General features: G+C 45.1%; 1 protein-coding gene across 2 annotated transcripts in view; it reads left to right on the top strand.

Annotated features, from left to right (window-relative positions):
• The window catches only part of wdr59 (WD repeat domain 59), a 66,888-nt gene that overhangs the window by 40,948 nt on the left and 5,418 nt on the right, over positions 1-20,522 (top strand). The window contains exons 19-25 of one of the 2 annotated variants that reach the window (XM_085991121.1): positions 1,497-1,553; positions 7,019-7,152; positions 10,113-10,194; positions 15,170-15,282; positions 16,807-16,957; positions 17,665-17,737; positions 19,992-20,115. In XM_085991121.1, coding sequence (XP_085847247.1) covers positions 1,497-1,553; positions 7,019-7,152; positions 10,113-10,194; positions 15,170-15,282; positions 16,807-16,957; positions 17,665-17,737; positions 19,992-20,115 — 734 coding nt within the window. The remainder of the gene's footprint in view (positions 1-1,496; positions 1,554-7,018; positions 7,153-10,112; positions 10,195-15,169; positions 15,283-16,806; positions 16,958-17,664; positions 17,738-19,991; positions 20,116-20,522) is intronic. The other variant, XM_085991122.1, reaches the window with a different exon arrangement.

Here is a 20,522-nt window from a genome sequence, read left to right as displayed (position 1 = left end):
GCCGAATGGCCTCCTCTGTGCTGTAACCATTCTATGATGTGACTGTGTGTTTTAAGGGGTTTATAAAGAACATCCAGCACTAATTAAAATATGAGGCCCAGCAGTGTGTGTGAGGTGAGTGATAGAGATGAGGTGTGAGGTGGCGGAGGGAGGTGTGTGGAGGGGAGGGAGGGAGGGGCGGGGTGTGTGGAGGGGAGGGAGGGAGGGGCGGGGTGTGTGGAGGGGAGGGAGGGAGGGGCGGGGTGTGGGGGAGGGGAGGGGGGTGTGGGGGAGGGGCGGGGTGTGGGGGAGGGGCGGGGTGGAGGGAGGGGAGGGAGGGCGGGGGGGAGGGGCGGGGTGTGGGGGGAGGGAGGGGCGGGGTGTGGGGGAAGGGAGGGCGGGGGGGAGGGGAGGGAGGGGCGGGGTGTGGGGGGAGGGAGGGGCGGGGTGGAGGGGAGGGAGGGCGGGGGGGAGGGGAGGGAGGGCGGGGGGGAGGGGAGGGAGGGAGGGCGGGGGGGGAGGGAGGGGCGGGGTGTGGGGGAGGGCCGGGGTGTGGGGGAGGGCGGGGGGGAGGGGCGGGGTGTGGGGGAGGGCGGGGGGGAGGGAGGGGCGGGGTGTGGGGGAGGGAGGGAGGGGCGGTGTGTGGGGGAGGGGAGGGGAGGGAGGGGCGGTGTGTGGGGGAGGGGCGGTGTGTGGGGGAGGGGAGGGAGGGAGGGGCGGTGTGTGGGGGAGGGGCGGTGTGTGGGGGGAGGGAGGGAGGGGCGGTGTGTGGGGGAGGGGAGGGGCGGGGTGTGGGGGAGGGGAGGGGCGGTGTGTGGGGGAGGGGAGGGGAGGGAGGGGCGGTGTGTGGGGGAGGGGAGGGAGGGGCGGGGTGTGGAGGCGGGGAGGGAGGGGCGGGGTGTGGAGGCGGGGTGTGGAGGGGCGGGGTGGAGGGAGGGAGGTGTGGGGGAGGGAGGGACGGGGTGTGAGGGAGGGGCGGGGGAGGGAGGTGAGGGAGGGCGGGGTGTGGAGGGAGGGAGGTGTGAGGTGGGGGAGAGGGGTGGGGTATGGGAGGGAGGGGTGGGTTGTGGGGGCGAAGGAGGGAGGTGTGGGGCTTAAATATTTGGCATGTATGTTGCTGGTTAATGCATTTCACACAACGTTCCAGAAATCTCATCTGTTCTGTACTCATCCGTCTCTTTCTGGGAATATTTTAGTGGTGGATGGAAGGTGGTTGCATCTACTTGGTGATGAGAGAGGGGATTCAAATTATAAAGTAATAATTGACTGACGAACCTATCTCCTTGTTTATATAGGGTTTTTAGCTATAATTATGTACAGCTTGGGTTCTGACCATGTAGAATAGAAGCTGAAATATATAGCTCTTCAGCCAGCTTCTCACTTGGTGTCTGTGAATGAAGTTTATTTTTTCTGTGCATTTTATTTTATTTTGGATCTTTGTTTTTTTTCTGTTGTGATTTAATTTCTTTTTGTTTTCTTGGTGTTTCTCCTTTTTTTGGTGTTGTTCATACTTACAGATGTCTCCTCTCTCTACCCGGCGACGCTGGTCCACTCAAGCCATTAATGAGTTCCCGGTACTGTGCACATTACCATCCTGCATTTGTGCCCTTGTGTCTCTGGGATGGCCAGACGCCCTGTATCAGTGATGATCCCTTCACCATCAGTCAACTCTGTTAACAAATGGACTTTGGTTGACTTTTTTTGTTCAATCTTTTAAAGTTGCTGACCCATGCTGGGGGGTGCAGGTGGTGCAGGTCCAAGAGCGTGAGCAAGTCTCCATGGTGTCATAAAGGCCCCTTCCTTATGAATGAACCCAGACAGTGAATGTCAGTGGACTATTCTGCCATAAGGGGAACCACAGCTGGGCCCACTCCTGACCTTGCCTGACATCCACACTTGCGAGTTACTTGCCAGCGGAGTCACTGATGGCCTTCGGGCAGGAACCCTGGCTGAGATTTTGTTTCTTGCTTTCCCTTCCCTAGCCCAAGGGTCGCTGAGGACATTGTAGCAGCTCAGCTTCTACCCAAGATAAGATCACCTAATTCAGTGCAGTCGGAAGTTCCTAGTCTCTGAATCAATATCTGTTGTCCTGATCAGGACAAGATGAGGTGCAGCTGGCCATCCCATGTTTCTTGGGCAGTTCAAAGCAGTCCCTGCTGTCCACACTAATTTTTTTTGCATAATTTTAACTTCACCAAATGGTTACTAATGTGCATGCTACTGAATGGGAGCTGGGCTTTTAGCATTTGTGCAGCTTTCTAAGAATGTGCTGTTCCATTCACAGATTACAGGGGCATTTCTGTGCTGTGTTAATCCAGGTTACTTCATGTACCTCAGTTAGGAGATGAGTTTGACTTCAGAGGCATCCCTTCATTCGCTACGCTTCTGTCTGTGGACACTCTTGTGAGCCTCACAATGTATTCCAATGGAACTTAAACAGTGACTAAAGTGCAAGCCATTGGTCTACATGCAGAACCTGCTATGATCACTGTCACTGCACAGTGACAACTGGTGACGAAAGGCCCTCTTTGTGCTTGTCAGATCAATGGCGCCCCTGTGCATGTGTGTGCATCGTGGAAGGTTCATCAAGGTGTGTTCCATGTTCCACTAATATTGTTAAAACTTTGCTTTACTGAGAGCGCAAGGCCCTGCTGAGACTAGATGAAACTTCTTAATGCAGTATAAAGAACTTGATGCACTTCCTACTCCAGTCCACCCCGTTGGTTCCTGTGCTTGATTGAGGTTGTCCGCTGGACAGACTGGGTGGTGGCTGTCTGGATACCTGTGTTGAGTGTGCAGTCACATCTGGCAAGGGCTGTCTAGATATCAATTTGTGTTCCTAGTGGATGCTGCTTGGGTGCCTTTGAAAGTCGGGCAGTCTAATTAATGTGCTGGTGGTGGTATGTTATCTCTGCTGCATGTAGAACCAATGTGGTAGGGTGGGAGCCTTTGGCAGATCAGTACAACTTGCTGGAGTTCCAGACCTGAAAAGGGCTTTACACCCCGACTGGTAACTTTGCCAAATCTGTGTTAACACTTTGCAGGAATCCTGTTAATCTTCACACCTCTGTAGGTAGTGGCTAGCTTTTCTCTCCACATTGGCAGTCTCTAGAGTTCTCGAATTGGTTTGTAAAGATTATAGTTTGTTCTCGCAGGTATTATCCATTTGGCCAGGCCACATGAAATAAAGTTGCCATGAATTGACTTGGGCTGATAGTAATGTTTACATAAACTTTTCATACAGTGCAGCCCGGAACAAGATGTGATGCACATTTTGTTGTTATCCATACACAGAACTTACTCCACGCACGTGAGATAACTCCCTGACCAATGCTACTTTCTCACAAGCTGCCAGATTTTTTAAAGTAATGCAGCTGCGCAGTTACTCCCACCATCAGCAAGCTGTTGTTGCAATCGTGGCGATTCCCTCACTATTTAAATTAATATAGGGCACCTTAGAAAAATGCTGGGGAGTAATAGCATGCACATCACTTACAATATCCAGACACTGTGGGGAAAAGGTAATAATAGAATGCTGGGATATATGATTAGAGCAATGAGGTAAGTCTCCAGAAGTCATGCTGAAGCTTTAGATTGCAATGGTCAGTGCACAACTAGAGTACTGTGTACATGTCTTGTCACCTTGGCATGAAAAGAATATATACGGATTGGTAAGGGTACAGAGAAGAGCAGCATTACTGATCTGAGGATAGATCAGGGAATATTAAGCTTTACAATCTCGGAAGGAACTCTCCAAATTACTGAACTACCTTAAATATAGATCTCCTGTTTGCCTAAACTGGAAACAGGCAATATATATAATATAAATAAATGGAAATGAGTGAAAAGTAAAATTAAAAATTGATATTGGGAAGAATTTTACTGAAAGATTGCTAAATAGTTTGGGCTAATCTGCTGGAAGGGTAATAGATGCAAAATCATTGGGGTTGTTCAGAATCTAGTTAAGATAGGAGAGTTAGGATGTGAGATAGATGAGCTTCAGTGATCTGAATGGGCCTTTTCTTCAGTAGCACTCTCACCTCTGATGCAGAGGTTGTGTGTGTGATGGTGTGTTCACTCCAGAGACCTGAGCACATAATCTAGTCTGGCACTTCATTTTAGTGCTGAGGGAGTGCTGCGTTGTCAGAGGTGCCGTCTTTCGGATGATATGTTAAACTGAGGTCCCATCTGCCCCTTCGGGTGGATGTGAAAGAACCCATGGCACTATTCGGTGAAGAGCAGGGGAGTCATGGCCAATATTTATCCCTCAACGGACATCATTTAAAAAAATTAAAAAAAACCCAGATTATCTGGTCATTATCGCATTGCTGTTTGTGGGACCTTGCATTTCCCTACAGTACAACAGTGACACTTCAAAAGTACTTAATTGGCTGTAAAATGCTTTAGGACATCCTGAGGTTGTGAAAGATACTATATAAATGCAAGTCTTTTCCTTTAGATTTCTTGTGTTAACTTTTATACTAATCCACAACACATTTACATAAACATAACCTAACTAAAGTAGAACCAGTTAAATTTCACCAAAGTTCTGTTCTAATGACCAATAAACACACTCCATCCCTGCATTCCTCATCCTAATATTCAGCACACACTCCATCAATGTGTCCTCTTTTTAACAACCAACACACGCACATAATCCCTGAATCCTCTAAGAACCACGCACTCATGTGCATACACAATCCCTGCATCTCCTTGCTAAAAAACAGCACAAGTACACTTATCCCTCTATCATTTTCTTAATAACTAGAACATACACATCCTCCTCTTAATCACAAGCACACGTAATCCATCCCTCCATCCTCTTCCTAGTAATAGCATACACATTATCCCTACATTCTCTTTATAACCAGCACACACACTCCATCCCTGCATCATCTTCGTAAAAACCAACACACATATATGCACACACTCCATCCTCTTCTTAACAGCCAGCACAATAAGCTGCATTTATATAGTGCTTTTAATATAAAGAATGTCCCAAGTAGCTTCACAGAAAGCTATAAGGAAAATGGCAAACAAGCCAAGGAAGGAAAGGTTAGGAAGGTAATGAAAGGCTTGGTAAAGAGATTGGTTCTTGTGAAGGTTTATAAAGAGGAGTGGGAGGTGGAAAGATGGAGGAAGTACAGAGACTAGCACCTAGGCAGATAAAGGCCCTGTTACCTGTGGCAGGGTGAAAAGTAGGGGATGCACAAGAGGCCAGTGTCAAAGGAGCGAGAGAGTTTGGGGCCATGATACAGGATTGGAGAAGATTGTGGAGATGGGATCGGGTGAGGCCATGAGGGATTTCAAGACTTAGATTTTAAACTTGAGACACGAGATGGGAAATCACTGTTGGTCAGGGTAATGGGTGATTGGGAATCAATGTTGGACAGGGTGTTTGCACATGTTTGTAGAGGAAGGGAGGCCAAAAAGGGGATTGTTAGACTGATTTGAGTCATGTATTAGGGATTCAGTAGCAAAAGAGCAGAGGTAGGGGCGGAGGAAAGCAATGTTACAGAGCTGGAAGTAAGTGGTCTTTGTGGTAAGGAGGATATGGGCTCTGGAACCAAGCTCGGGGTCAAACAGGACACTAAGATTGCAAATGTTCAGATTGAGCCTAAGACAGGAAGAGGGAAGGGTGTGGAGTTTTTTGGCTAGTGTTAAAGGCAATGACTTCTTCCTGATGAGCTGAAGGAAGTTGTGATTCATTCAAATCTAGATGTCGGCACGCGCAAAGGCAGTCAAGGAAAGTGGTGGAAAGGGAGAGCTACGTGACACTTGCGTATGTGTGGAAGCTCACCTCATTACTGGACATTATATCGCCCTCGGGCAGCATGTAGATGAGGAAGAGGAGGGGTTGCAGGAATAGGTCCTTTGGGGTACTAGAGGTCTGAGGAGAGGTGTTGGAAGGAGGATGACCTGATCAACTGTCCGATGCTGCAGAAGGTTGAGGACGGATAAAGTGCCACAGTCAGTCATGTACAATGTCTTTCATACACGGACACACTTCATCCTCTTCCTAATAACCAGCACGCACACTCCATCACTTCACCCTCTTCCTTATAACCAGTATACACACACACACACACACACTGATAAACACAGTCTGATCAAATAGCAACTGATGATACAAGAATCACGGTGACTGGCTATATATACTGCTTTACATTGTATAACCACCATAGTGGAGCAAAACTCCACATGTAACCTGCAAGTTCTTAGCTTTTAATGGTAACACTACACAAGCCCTACATGTCTATTCCACTTGTGGAGATCAGGATTTAATTTGTGTAATAAGCTTCACGCATGATTGTTTTCTATGCAGTATCTTCCATTACTTGCCTGTTATTTCAGTTTGGATCACTGGGTGAGAGGTTAATCACTCCATACCTGGTTTAAATAACTGCAAACACTGTACCAATGTTAAGCTGTTAACTGGATTTTGTGCTTCAGCAATGATTTTCGTTGTCCTATTTTGTGATTAAAAGACCATCAAATGAGTCTCCTTTGGTTTGTCATTGACCAATTTGGCTGTCGTGGACTTTACCTAAACACTGTCAGCAACAAAATCTTTGTTTGGCAAACAGTCTGAGCTACTGTGGGTCTCCCAGGTGCATAGACAATTTCTGCATTTGTCCTGATAATTCTGTAGGGTGCACGGTATAATGGACCATTTAGTCCATGGAGTCTCCAGTGTTCAGTCTGTAGCTGCGGGCCCTGGAATGGATACTGCAAATTCTATGAAAACCTTTTGAGAACACAGTAATGATTTCATTTATTTAGATCAGATGTAGGAATGTCCCCATGTAAACCTTGTTAATGAACTCTCAAAATAAAATTCAGTAATATACATAGGTTTAACTAAACTACAGCAAACTATCTTTGCTCTCACAAAGCCCAGAGAGTTCTTTAATTTTTGATGATTTTGCTTTAATTTCTGATGATTTTGCTTTAATTAGTTCCACCAGGATAAAGACACTTCCCTTGCCCAACAGAACTGACAGAGCAACAGAAACTAAAATGCTTTTCCCGTTCACAGAAATCACGTCGATGGAAAGGAAAGCGAGAAGGGACCGACTCAAACAACCGACCAATTAAAGCTGCAGGGAAAGTCATCATCCAGGACATCTCCTGTCTCCTTCCAGTGCACAAGTCACTGGGTGAATTGTACATGTAAGTGTCGCCATTGCATTGAACAACACACAATTTTAGGCTCACCACCACCTTCTCAAGGGCAAATAGGGACGGGTAATAAATGCTGGCCTCGCTTGCGACGCTCACATCCTGAGAATTAATTTAAATAACAGTTGTATTGTATATTTTTTAAATGGAGCATTTCTCCCTTCTGAGATGCAGTGTTCTCACTCATATTTCCCTTCAATGGCCAAATTTTCTCCCCTCCTCAGTGACTCATAGTAGTGTGTGATTTCATGGGTGATGGCAGCACTCTGGCATGTTGCCTCAGTGGGGATACTAATCTTTTCCAGAGCTAACAACTCCCATTTATATGGGGGTGGGGTGTCACCAGATAGCTGTCATCAGGAGCAGTTAACCCACTGTTATCCTTGCTTCAATTGCAAACCTCACTTGGTTCGATTGGCCTCTGTTCAAGGGTCATTAAAATCTGTTTTCTTGCCAATTTAAGAACATAAGAAATAGGAGCAGGAGTAGGCCAATCGGCCCCTCGAGCCTGCTCCGCCATTCAATAAGATCATGGCTGATCTGATCCTAACCGCCAATCCACTATCACAGAACCATCTCCTGAATCTAACAGAATTAGACACACGAAATAGGAACAGGATCAGGCTACACGGCCCCTGGGCCCGCTCCGCTACCCACAGGGCCATGACCGATCCGAACCTAGACTCATGTCCAAATTCCTGCCCGCTCCCCGTAACCCTTAATTCCCTTTACTTCTAGGAAACTGTCTATTTCTGTTTTAAATTTATGTAATGATGTAGCTTCTACAGCTTTTTGGGGCAGCATATTCCATGGACCTACCACCCTCTGAGTGAAGTAGTTCCTCCTCATCTCAGTTTTGAAAGAGCAGCCCCTTATTCTAAGACTATGCCCCCTAGTTCTAGTTTCACCCATCATCGGGAACATCTTCCCCGCATCCACCCGATCCAACCCCTTCACAATCTTATATGTTTCAATAAGATCGCCTCTCATTCTTCTGAACTCCAATGAGTAGAGTCCCAATCTACTCAACCTCTCCTCATATGTCCATCCCCTCATCCCCGGGATTAACCGAGTGAACCTTCTTTGTACTGACTCGAGAGCAAGTATGTCCTTTCTTAAGTATGGACACCAAAACTGTACGCAGTATTCCAGGTGCGGTCTCACCAATACCTTGTACAACTGAAGCAATACCTCCCTATTTTTATATTCTATCCCCCTAGCAATGAAAGCCAACATTCCATTGGCCTTCTTAATCACTTGCTGCACCTGCATACTAACCTTTTGAGTTTCATGCACCAGGACCCCCAGATCCCTTTGTACTTCAGTACTTTCCAGTTTCTTGCCATTAAGATAATAACTTGCTCTACGATTTTTCCTGCCAAAGTGCATAACCTCACACTTTCCAGTATTGTATTCCATTTGCCAAATCTCTGCCCACTTACTTAGCCTGTCGATGCCCCCTTGCAGGTTTTTTATGTCCTCCTCACTCACTACTTTCCCTCCCATCTTAGTATCATCTGCAAACTTTGATATGTTACACTCGGTCCCCTCCTCCAAATCGTTAATATAGATTGTAAAGAGTTGGGGACCCAGCACTGACCCCTGCGGAACACCACTAGTTACTGATTGCCAGTCTGAGAATGAACCATTTATCCCAACTCTCTGCCTTCTGTTAGATAGCCAATCCTCTATCCATGCCAGAATATTACCCCCAATCCCGTGATTTTTTATCTTAAGCAATAATCTTTTGTGTGGCACCTTGTCAAATGCCTTTTGGAAGTCTAAATACACTACGTCCACTGGTTCCCCTTTATCCACCCTATACGTTACTTCCTCAAAGAACTCCAGCAAATTTGTCAAACATGACTTCCCCTTCATAAAAACTGTGTTTTATTTCCAGGGTGGTTTTTAAATTCTACTTTAGTTTCAAAAACTTGGAGAATATAAGGAGGGAAGAGTTAGACTGTAAACCCAGGTAACTTTGAAGAAAATGAGTTTTTATTGGCATTGCTGTCAAAATCTTAAATTCAGCTTTTGAGATATGAAGAAATAAATAAGCATTGAGTTCATAATTTAGCTAGGTGTAGTGAAGGTATTAAAAACTTTTGCATGGAGTAATTGAAGATGCATCTTATTCAGACTCCACCAGGAGTCCTTCAGCTCTGCTTTGAGAATTTGTTGTGGCAGAAGGAAGGGCCACAATGACCAGCAAGTTTTTGATACAGCAAGATCAAGATTTTATCACTTGTGGCTCACAACTAGGGGGGGGAAGATGACTGCTGCTCTGATTGGAAGAAGCTATTTACCTGCATTTCTCTCACAGTGGGAAGAGATACAATTCCTCAGTGTGTCAACAGATCTCAGCAAGACTGAGTCGGTCTACCAAATGCTAATGAACGCCATATCAATCCATGAATTGTTAAGACATCGGAGTGCCTCCAGGAAGGAATACTCCACTGCTCACAATTCTGCCTCCTGCACACTAACTGAATTAGGTGGGTTGAGCGCGAATGTTACCTGCTACTTGTCAACCTAAGCCTGGATATTATGCAAGCCCTGCTAGAGTCTGGCATGGGCTATTTCATTATCAGAGGAGTTGCATATGGAGCTGAACACTGTAGAATCATCACTCCACTCTTGACCTTACAATGGAGGGATGGTCATTGATGAAGTAGCTGAAAATGGTTGGGCAGAGGGCATTTCCCTGAGGATCTCTTACAGTGAAGTCCTCTATGATGATTGACTTCTGATAACCACAACCATCTTATGACAGCAGCCACTGGAGAGTCTTTCTTTTGAACTCCCATGGCAATAATTACAAGATTTTCAGAAGAGACGGCAGGTTTTTATGTTCCCAACAGTTTGGGCCATAGGCAGATAAGATGCAGAAACACTGAGGACTGCTCTATTTCTCTGACAGAAATTTCACTCATTTTCACTTTTCTGTGCAGACTGAATGTAAATGACATCCAGGATACTTGTCAGAAGAATGCTGCAGCGGCTCTGTCAGTTGGACGTAGAGACCTTGTACAGGTACTGATGCTATTCAATTATTCTATCTAAAAAGGTATTAAGGAAGTTGATGGGGAGGGGGGATTTCTGATTGAAGATCAGCCCTATTTCACTGGTTACGAGATTGGGCTAGAGCCCTCTGGATGTATTTGACTTTTGGGTAGGTTTCAGCCATCTCATAGAATTACATAGAATATACACTGCCAGTCTATGCCGGCATTTATGCTCCACTCGAGCCTCCTCCCATCCTTCCTCATGTAACTATCAGCATAACCCTCTATTCCCTTCTCCCTCATATGCTTATCTAGCTTCCCCTTAAATGCATCTATACTGTTCGCCTCAACTACTCCCTGTGGTAGTGAGTTTCACATTGTCACCACTCCCCTGAATTACCTATTTGATTTCTTGGTTACTATCTTATATTGACGACCTCTAGTTTTGCACTTCCCCACAGGTGGAAACACTCTGTGTGTCTACTCCATCAAAACCTTTCATAATTTTGAAGGCCTCTATTAGGTCACCCCTCAGCCTTTTCTTTCAAAAGAAAAGAAACCCAGCCTGTTCATCGTTTCCTGATGGGTATAACCTCACAGTTCTGGTATCACAGAATCACAGAAACCCCACAGTGCAGATAGAGGCCATTTCGGCCCATCGAGCCTGCACCGACACATATCCCACCCGATCCCCGTAACCCCTACACCAACACATATCCCACCCTATCCCCGTAACCCCACGTATTTAATCCCCCTACCACTAAGGGTCAATTTTTTATCATAGCCAATCAACCTAACCCGCACATCTTTGGACTGTGGGAGGAAACCGGAGCACCCGGAGGAAACCCACGCAAACACGGGGAGAATGTGCAAACTCCACACAGACAGTCACCCGAGGCCGGATTCGAACCCGGGTCTCTGGCGCTGTGAGGCAACAGTGCTAACCACTATGCCACCGTGCCGCTCAGATAGATAAGTGTGAGGTATTACATTTTGGTAAATCTTTTTTGTACCCTCTCCAGTGCCTCTATATCCTTTTTATAATATAGCAACCAGAACTGTACACAAGTGTGGTCTAACCAAGGTTCTATACAAGTTTAGCATAACTTCTCTAATTCTAGAGGGATAGAATTTAAAAATAAACGCTAGTGCTTGGTTTGCCATTTTTCATGGCCTTATTAACCTGCATCGCTACTTTTAGTGATTTGTATATTTATACTCCTATCCATTTGCTCCTCTACCCCATTTAGATTCTTATTTTCCAAGTAATATGTGACCTCCTTATTTTTCTTACCAAAATGTAATACCTCACACTTATCTATGTTGAGATTCATTTGCCAATTACATGCCCATTCTGCAAGTTTATTAATGTCTTGTAATTTGCTGTAGTCCTCCTCGGTATTGACTATACCGCCCCCCCCCCCCCCCAAAAAATTTGGTGTCGTCCGCAAATTTAGAAATTGTGTTTTTGATTCCAAAGTCTGAATTGTTAATATAAATTTTGAACAACAGTGGTCCCAGCACCGATCTTTGTGGAATGTCACTTCCCACCTTCTGCCACTCTGAATAGCTACCCTTTACCCCTACTCTCTGCTTTCTGTCTTGCAGCCAGCTAGCTATCCATTCTGCTACTTGTCCCCTGATTCCGCATGCTCTGACCTTATTCATTAGTCTATTGTGTGGTGCCTTATCAAAGGCCTTTTGGAAATCTAGATATATTGCATCTACTGCATTACCCTTGTCTACTCTCTCTGTTGCCTCTTCAAAGAATTCAGTGAGGTTATTCAAGCAAGACTTTCCCTTTTGAAATCCATGCTGAGTATTCATTATTATATTTTTGGTTCTTAGATGTTTTTCTATTTTCTCTTTTAGTAGAGATTCTATTATTTTTCTTGTCACCGATGTTAAGCTGACTGGTCTAAAGTTCCCTGGACATGTTCTATTTCCCTTCTTAAATATAGGTATAACGTTAGCTATCTGCCAGTCCTCTGGCACTACACCTTTTTCTAATGAATTATTAAATATGTATAATGCCTCTGCTATCTCTTCCCTATATTCTTTTAAAATGCGCAGATGCAATCCATCTGGACCAGGGGTTTTATCCTCTGTTTGATTAGTTTAGTTAATATTTCTCTTTATTTTAAATGCGATTAAATCATTTCTAATCTCGTCTTCCGATGTCATGTCCATCTGATCCCCCTCCCTAGTAAATAGTGAAGCAAAATAATTATTTAATATTTCTGCCATTTTGCTATCCCTGCCTGTGACTTTATCTTGGTGGCCCTATTCCCATCCCGGCTTTCCTTCTGTTATTTACATGCCTATAGACTATTTTTACTATTTTTTGTTTTATGTTCCTTGATAATTTAATTTCATAGTTCCTCTTTGCCTTTCTATTTGTTTTTTTTAAACTTCTCTAGTAATCTCTTCGTAATCTTCCTTGTCACGCTCTCCCCTGCTGTCCATGTGTATGCCTCTTTCCTTACCCTCAATTTTTCCCTTGTCTTTACTCATCCATGGTGTCTCGGTGTTTAGTTTGTTCTTGTTTTTTACCGGAATATATTTTTCCTGGATTCTGTTGAACACCGTTTTAAATGTTTCCCATTGCTGTTCTACATCATTGTTTGCCAATATTGTTGTCCATTTTATTTTCCCAAGTTTTATTCTCAGCCCCTCAAAATCTGCTTTTCTCCAATCTATTTCCCTGATCTTTGTCATGCTTATGTGCTTCTCAATATATTATGATCACTATTGCCTAGATGTTCCCCTACTTTTGCTTCTCTTATCTGCTCTGGTTCATTCCTCATTACTAGATCCAGTAGCGAATCCTCCCTTGTTGGGCTTCTTACATACTGGATTAGAAAGAAGTCCTGTACACATTGTAGGAACTCCATTTCTCTACCTACCAGCTCTTCCCAATTCATTTCAGGGTAGTTGAAATCCCCATGATTATTATTTTATGTTTTTATTTATTTCCCCAATTTGTTTGCATATTTCTTCCTCCACCTCCCTTCCACTATTAGGTAGTCTGTAGACTACCCCTATTCGTGTGATTGATCCTTTATTATCTTCTATCTCTATCCACATGGATTCTATTTCTGCCTTACTGATAACTGTGTCACTTTTTTCTACTGCCATTATGTTATCTTTAATAAGTACAGCTACTCCACCTCCCCCTTTTCTCTCTCTTTTCTAATTATTTAATACCCTGCAATGTTTAATTCCCAGTCATCATTTTTCTGTAGCCATGTCTCAGTAATCCCTACCAAATCTGGTTCCTAGCAACGTATTATTGCCTCTAGTTCCCCTGTTTTATTATGGACACTGTGCATTGCTGTACAGTCAGCTCTATCTGCTGTTTGATATTTCTTACTGATTCAGTACATGCATATATTCCAAACTAAGGACTGTGGGGAGATTTTCCACTTCTGTGCCCCAGGCAAGCACTGGAAGCACATACCAGGAAATTATGAACTCTCAACCTGTAATGTACTTTCTACTAATTTTAATGGGTAGTAAATCACAGGCAGAGGGTGCACGACTTTCTGGTATGTGCTCCCAGCACATGCCTGCAACCCTGAAGTGGAAAACTGTCCCCACCCCCCACCCATTAGTGTTGTATAATAGGTTGTTATTTTACACGTAGTCAAAGGGATGCCAAGAATTCTTTTCTTTAAGGAGTCCAAATTGGTGAATTTGCATCCCATTAGTGGTTTCCTTCTAATCAGGGGACGTGAAACAGTTCAGTTTACATATAATTTCCACACTGATCAAAAATGATTGGATGATTATTTGGCAAGCTGTCTCGGGTAACTAACACAGTCCCTGTGCATCTCTGTCTAACTCCCAAAGGTGAAGCACTTGGCTTCCACTTGGCACCTCCCAGCAGCATGGTGGTGCTCAAAAAGCTCCTGTGACAATCGCAGGGATCAGTTCAGTCACCCACTCTGATGTAGTGCATTGAAACACCAACGCGCTAACAACCAAGCCCCCAATTTAAGTAATTTAATCTGTAGTAGTTATGCAACTGTTCTGTCTTTTTGCTCCATCAATATGTAAATGGACCATCCCTTGAGAAAGAAAGAAATTGCATTCATTATAGTGCCTTTTACATCCTCGGCTTTCCCAAATCACTTCACAGAAAATTACTTACGTTTTTGAAGTATAGTCATTCTTGTAACGTAGGCAAACGCAGCAGCCACAGCAAGGTTCCACAAACAACAATGAGATAAATGAACAGGTAATCTGTTTTGGTGATGTTGGTGAGGGATAAATGTTGGCCAGAACACCAGGAAAACTCCTCTGCTCTTCTTCGAATAGTGCCATGGGACCATTGACATCCACCTGAGAGGGCAGATGGGACCTCAGTTTAACATCTCATCCGAAAGATGGCATCTCTGACAGTGCAGCACTCCCTCAGTACTGCACTGGAGTGTCAGCCTATCTTGTGCTCCAGTCTCCAGAGTGGGTTGGAATCCATGACCTTCTGACTAAAACAAGAGTGCTCCAACGGAGCCAAGGCTGACATTTATGAGCTCTTCCTTCTCCTCCTATCTTTACTGTGATGAAATTGAGATTCATTGGACAATCTCTACTCTGTCCCATTCTTTTCTGGGACTTCAAATTGTAGAATTCCATGCCTCCTTGAGTTTTTCCTGCATCCTAGGGTTTTAAAATCCAATCTTGGTACAATCTAATCTTCTCAATCTTTGTGGTGTCCTGCAATCTGCACCTTGGCTTTTCACTTTGGTTCCTTGATGTATTATTTAAACTACTGGCACAGCAACAGTGAGGTCTATAATCTGCAAACAACTAACTTAGAATCCTTGATTTTATAGAATAAAATGTGAAAGTGATTCTATTTTTATATTCAGTTCAACCAGGTAACTGGCAACCGGACGAACTAATCCTGTTCAAACTGTGTGATGCAACTTCATGTGTAATGTTACGTTTCCCATCCCTTGGTACTTACTAATTTCAGTATGCATTTCCTTGTATTCTAGGTGTGGTCTCTGGCTGCTGTTGCCACAGACTCCTTCCTCAGTCACCATCCGGACCCCGACATAGAAACACCATGGGCACGACATCCATTTGGCCGGCAGCTCCTGGAGTCGCTGTAAGATTGATTTGGGAGACACTTGTAATTAAGGGATGTGGCAAATTGGACAGGAGTTCGGGGCCTGGCTTGTCTGAAATGACCTGAAGCCTGTCTCTGTGCGACCCCTCATTAAGCGGCAAGGCGCTGTGAGAAATCCCTTTGAAACTACAGGAAACTTTGGTTTATCCGGAGGTTGTATGTCCGGAAACCTCGATCTACCGGCAGAAATCAGGAGCCGTTTCGTTAGGTTTTTTTTCTTCTCGTGGCTTTGTTTTCAACAGTCGGGCTCTGGAAAGTCTCTCTGAAGCTGTTGCTAAGCTACAGAGACGCTTCCAAGGTACGGGCCGACTGTTTACAAGCTGTTGCTAAGCAACAGTGTTTGTTGTCAGATACGGAGATGAAAACCTCCGTATGCTTCAACATTAACTTTGTATGTCCGGCAGTTTTGATAGATTGGCAACAGCTCGGTCCCGTCGGTGCCGGATATAACAAAGTTTCCTATATATTCAGTGCAGGAAAAATCAAAAACTTAATTTTTAAGGAACTTATGAATGAAGTGTACTATCATCTTGTAATTTCTTAAATTTTAACAAACACTCCGTACTGAAGGCTCCTGCAAGCCTTTTTTTACCCTGCTTCATAGAAAGAAAGACTTGCATTTCTATAGTGCCTTTCATGACCTCGGGACATCCTAAAGCGCTTTACAGCCAATGCAGTACTTTTGAAGTATAGTCACTATTGTAATGTAGGAAACGTGGCAGCCAAGGTCCCACATACAGCAGTGTGATAAAGACCGGATCATCTGTTCATGAAGTTGGTTGAGGGATAAATATTGGCCAGGACACCGGGGATAACTCCCCCGCTCTTCTTCGAAATAGTGCCATGGGATCTTTTACGTCCACTTGCGAGGGACCATGGTTTAATGTCTCATCTGAAATACGGCACCTCCAACAGTGTAGTAATCCCTTAGATTTTGTGCTCAAGTCTCTGGAGTGGGGCTTGAACCCCTGACCACCTGATTCAGAAGCTAGAGTGTTGCCACTGAGCCACAGCTGACACCTTCATGGTATATTTGTTAGGACTGGAACACTGTTGTTGAAACTAGGGACATCTGCGGGAGCTCAGAAATTGGTGGTTTTGCTAAATGTTTGGAACTTCACCATGACCTGAATTGCTGTGCTAATTTTAATTTACAAAAAAAAGAACGTCTCCTGCCTTCCCAATTCCATGCTTTCTGTTGTTGGGAGAATCTGGCATGTGGGCATCTCCACAATGATTGATCTGAAGGTGCTGTGCTTTGCAGAGTTGAATAGTTCCCTCTTTCCACACCCCAGAATGGGATTCAGTGCTACTGCAAGGCTCTCCAGCCAGAGGCAGTTGTTTTTAAGGGTGGCCACATTCAGTGACCACAGATTTAAAGCAAGGCCCTGTGAATAGGAGTCATTTTAAATGTGGTTACGATAGTGAACAGGAGGGGTCCCACTTCCACCTCCTGTACTGCTTTATTGATGTATCCTTAATTGGTTCTGTGTTTCTCCACAGCCTGACTCATTACAGCACAATACATGATGTTCAGACACTAGCCATGCTATGCAGTGTGTTTGAGGCTCAGTCCAGGCCTCAGGACTGCTACGGCAGCATAGGACAGCAACTGTACCAGCGCACTTCTACCTCTACTCCTTTTTTACACTATGTAAGTGTATATTTACTGTTAGCACATTCTGGGGTCTGTACCACATTATGCTTCTACTCCTAATTGCAGTGTATAGATGTAATTAGGTACGGTTGGAGCCAGTGCTACAGGCTGCTCTCTACCAGCCACAGTACGTTGAGTTAGAATAGTCCTAATGAGATCCCTATGCCAACCAAATGGACTGAGGGAGAGACCGAGATGCTGGTGGGTAGTTGTGCAACTGGTCCTTGCCTTGAATGCTGAAGTGTTGCTGATGCTCTGATGCTTGTGTTGAGCCTGCCTGGGGCCTGACCTTTTTGTGAGCATAGCCCTGGCTGTTCATAGGTGATGGCAGGGGGTCAAGCCTGCCTGGGGCACGGGAGGAGGGTCAAGCCTGCCCGGGGTGGGGGGGGGGGTCTAGCCTGCCTGGGGCACGGGGGGGGGGTCTAGCCTGGCCTGGGGCGTGGCGGGGGGGGAGGTTCAAGCCTGCCTGGGGTGCGGGCGGGGTTAAGTCGCAATCTGTTTGTTTGTGGAAGTGAAGGGGTTAATTCTCTGTCTGTTAGGGGCAGGTGGTTTGAATATTATTTCATGTTATTTGAATGTTGTCTGTGGCCTGAGTTCAAGTTCTGATCAGCATGTATCCACTTAACATTTGTAAACTGATTGCATCAGTGTTTCCATAGCTCTGCTCTGTAGAGTACTCTAAAGCAGCTTCTCTATTCTCACAGTCAGGCTATGCCTCTTCAGGGTCCTACTCAAGCACATCTGAAACTATCGTCGGGTCTACTGGATGGAACACAGGTAAGGCAGTCCTGGAAGAATGGAGTAATATGAGCAGATAGCTTTGGTGTAAAGATGCCCTGATTTTGGGGGCTGTTGGAGTGGATGGAACAGGGTATTCTACAAGACAGTAGAAATGAGATTTAATCATTAACGAGAGGTTTCTGTGTTGGCAAAAAAACAGCAAAACAAATGAAAACACTCCCCTCTATCCTGCAGTACATCACAGTGTAATCTCTACAACGCCCTCCTCTGTCCTACAGTACATCACAGTGTAATCTCTACAACACTCTGCTCTATCCTTTTGGTTGTGGTGGTTGAAGATCAATCATCACAGCCCCAGGACATTGCTGCAGGAGTTCCTCAGGGCAGTGTCCGAGGCCCAACCATCTTCAGCTGCTTCATCAATGACCTTCCCTCCAACATAAGGTCAGAAATGGGGATGTTCGCTGATGACTGCAGTGTTCAGCGCCATTCGCAACTCCACAGATAATGAAGCAGTCCATGCCCGCATGCAACAAGACCTGGACGACGTTCAGGCTTGGGCTGATAAGTGGCAGGGTAACATTCATGCCACAGAAGTGCCTGGCAATGACTATCTCCAACAAGCGCGAGTCTAACCACCTCCCCTTGGCATTACCATCGCCGAATCCCCCACTGTCAACATCTTGGGGGTCACCAATAACCAGAAACTTAACTGGACCAGCCACATAAATACTGTGGCAACAAGAGCAGGTCAGAGGCTAGGTATTCTGCAGCGAGTGTCTCACCTCCTGACTCCCCAAAGCCTTTCCACCATCTACAAGGCATAAGTACGGAGTGCAATGGAATACTCTCCACTTGCCTGGATGAGTGCAGCTCCAACAACACTCAAGAAGCTAGACACCATCCAGGACAAAGCAGCCCGCTTGATTGGCACCCCATCCACCACCTTAAACATTCACTCCCTCCACCACCGGCATACCGTGGCTGCAGTGTGTACCATCTACAAGATGCACTGCAGCAACTCGCCAAGGCTTCTTCGGCAGCACCTCCCAAACCTGCAACCTCTTCCACCTAGAAGGACAAGGGCAGCAGGTGCATGGGAACACCGCCATCTCCAAGTTCCCCTCCAAGTCACACACCATCCTGACTTAAAAGTATATCGCCGATCCTTCATCGTCGCTGGGTGAAAATCCTGGAAATCCCTACCTAACAGCACTGTGGGAGTACCATCACCACACGGACTGCAGCGGTTCAAGAAGGTGGCTCACCACCACCTTCTCAAGGGCAACTAGGGTTGGGCAATAAATGCTGGCCTTGCCAGCGACGCCCTGATCCCATAAACAAATTTTAAAAAAAATCTCTACAAAACCTGCTCTGTCCTACAGTACATCACAGTATAATCTCTACAACACTCCGCTCTATCCTACCAGTACATCAGTGTAATCTCTACAACACTCCACTCTATCCTACTGTACATCAGTGTAATCTCTACAACACTCCCCTCCGTCATACACTACATCACAATGTAATCTCTACAAAACCCACTCTTCTTTATGCAGATACCACCTCTTTTTTTAATACCGTCTGTATATCAGTAACTGTGGGCTGTTGTAGCCACCAAATGGAATAGCACAGAACGATGTAATTTCGCAATAATCACTGGAGTAATGACGCTCACTGACTGTTCCTGTGATGTTTCAGAGGACTTCACCACATGAATCAGGATATTTAACCTTTAAATTTCAGCCCATTACAGTGGCTCATTCCAGACTTGCATGAGTTGCCATTCATAATCACCATAACAACTTAGCAGCTCATTACCACCAGAATTGGTCTTGCAAATTAATTTTCCAAAATTAGCCAAGTCTTTGAGGTTTATGGGAACTGAATTCTGGAGTAGGTTGCAAGACTGTGAAGCATTTCATGTATTCAGATGATAACAATCGCGTGGTTTGTGATCATTTGAACCCACTGATTTTGAGCTGCAGCCTGTAACCAAGCCCAGCCCAGTTTTCAGTATTAATACTGAGCTAATAAGTCACTGACTGATCCTATACTGCTGCTGTTCATTTCACTTGCCGTATGAGCCGACTCCGAATGTTCAAACAGGATGAAGCAATGTCATGAATGTCTGCAGTATGGCCCTGAGCTCTTACTGTTTCTCTATATGCTGTTGACATGTTTAGGGTCGGTAGTGATGCTGAGGGTTTTCGAGCCTCACCCAGTGGTGATTGTTGCACTGACTTCAGTGTGTAATGTGTAATAAATATGCTAACACACTATGTTTCAGTGGGCCGGGAATCCGAGCACTTCAGCTCTTGGTGCTACGAGTCACCAGATGACTATCGTTCTGGAAACCAGATCTACATGGATCCAAAGGAACGAGAGAAGGAGCAACATGAAAAGAACAAAAAGTGAGCGACCACACTTTACCCATCCTTATATGGTATAAAACAACTACGAGAAACCTCTGGCGGCCAATCATTTAAGCTTTGATTTAGTCTTCTGGTTTAAAAAAAAAATGTCTTCCCTCCCTCTTGCAGATGTTGACTCCTTACTGGGGACACGAGCATTAGCCAATCAGTATCTCGTCAAATGGCTATTGTTTATGTGTGAGTTTTGTCAGTGAACTATTTTACTATGAAGGGCGTCACAGGAAAGCCCAAACCTGCTCTCATGGGCTGTCCATGCAGGTGCAATAGGAGTTGCTGGGTAACAATCAAATGCAGGGACCTTAGCCAAATATTCCCTCCCCTTTAACCGAGGCTGCTGAGGCCAATTGTAGCACTCCTACTGCCCATCTGGCAGAAGTCAGTTAGTA

This window comes from Somniosus microcephalus, chromosome 6 (genome assembly GCF_052327205.1).
Source record: "Somniosus microcephalus isolate GS21.2 chromosome 6, FLI_Smic_1.0, whole genome shotgun sequence".
Lineage (NCBI taxonomy): Eukaryota > Metazoa > Chordata > Chondrichthyes > Squaliformes > Somniosidae > Somniosus > Somniosus microcephalus.
Note: the sequence above shows the minus strand (reverse complement) of the source record. Positions and strands in the feature narration are given on the sequence as shown.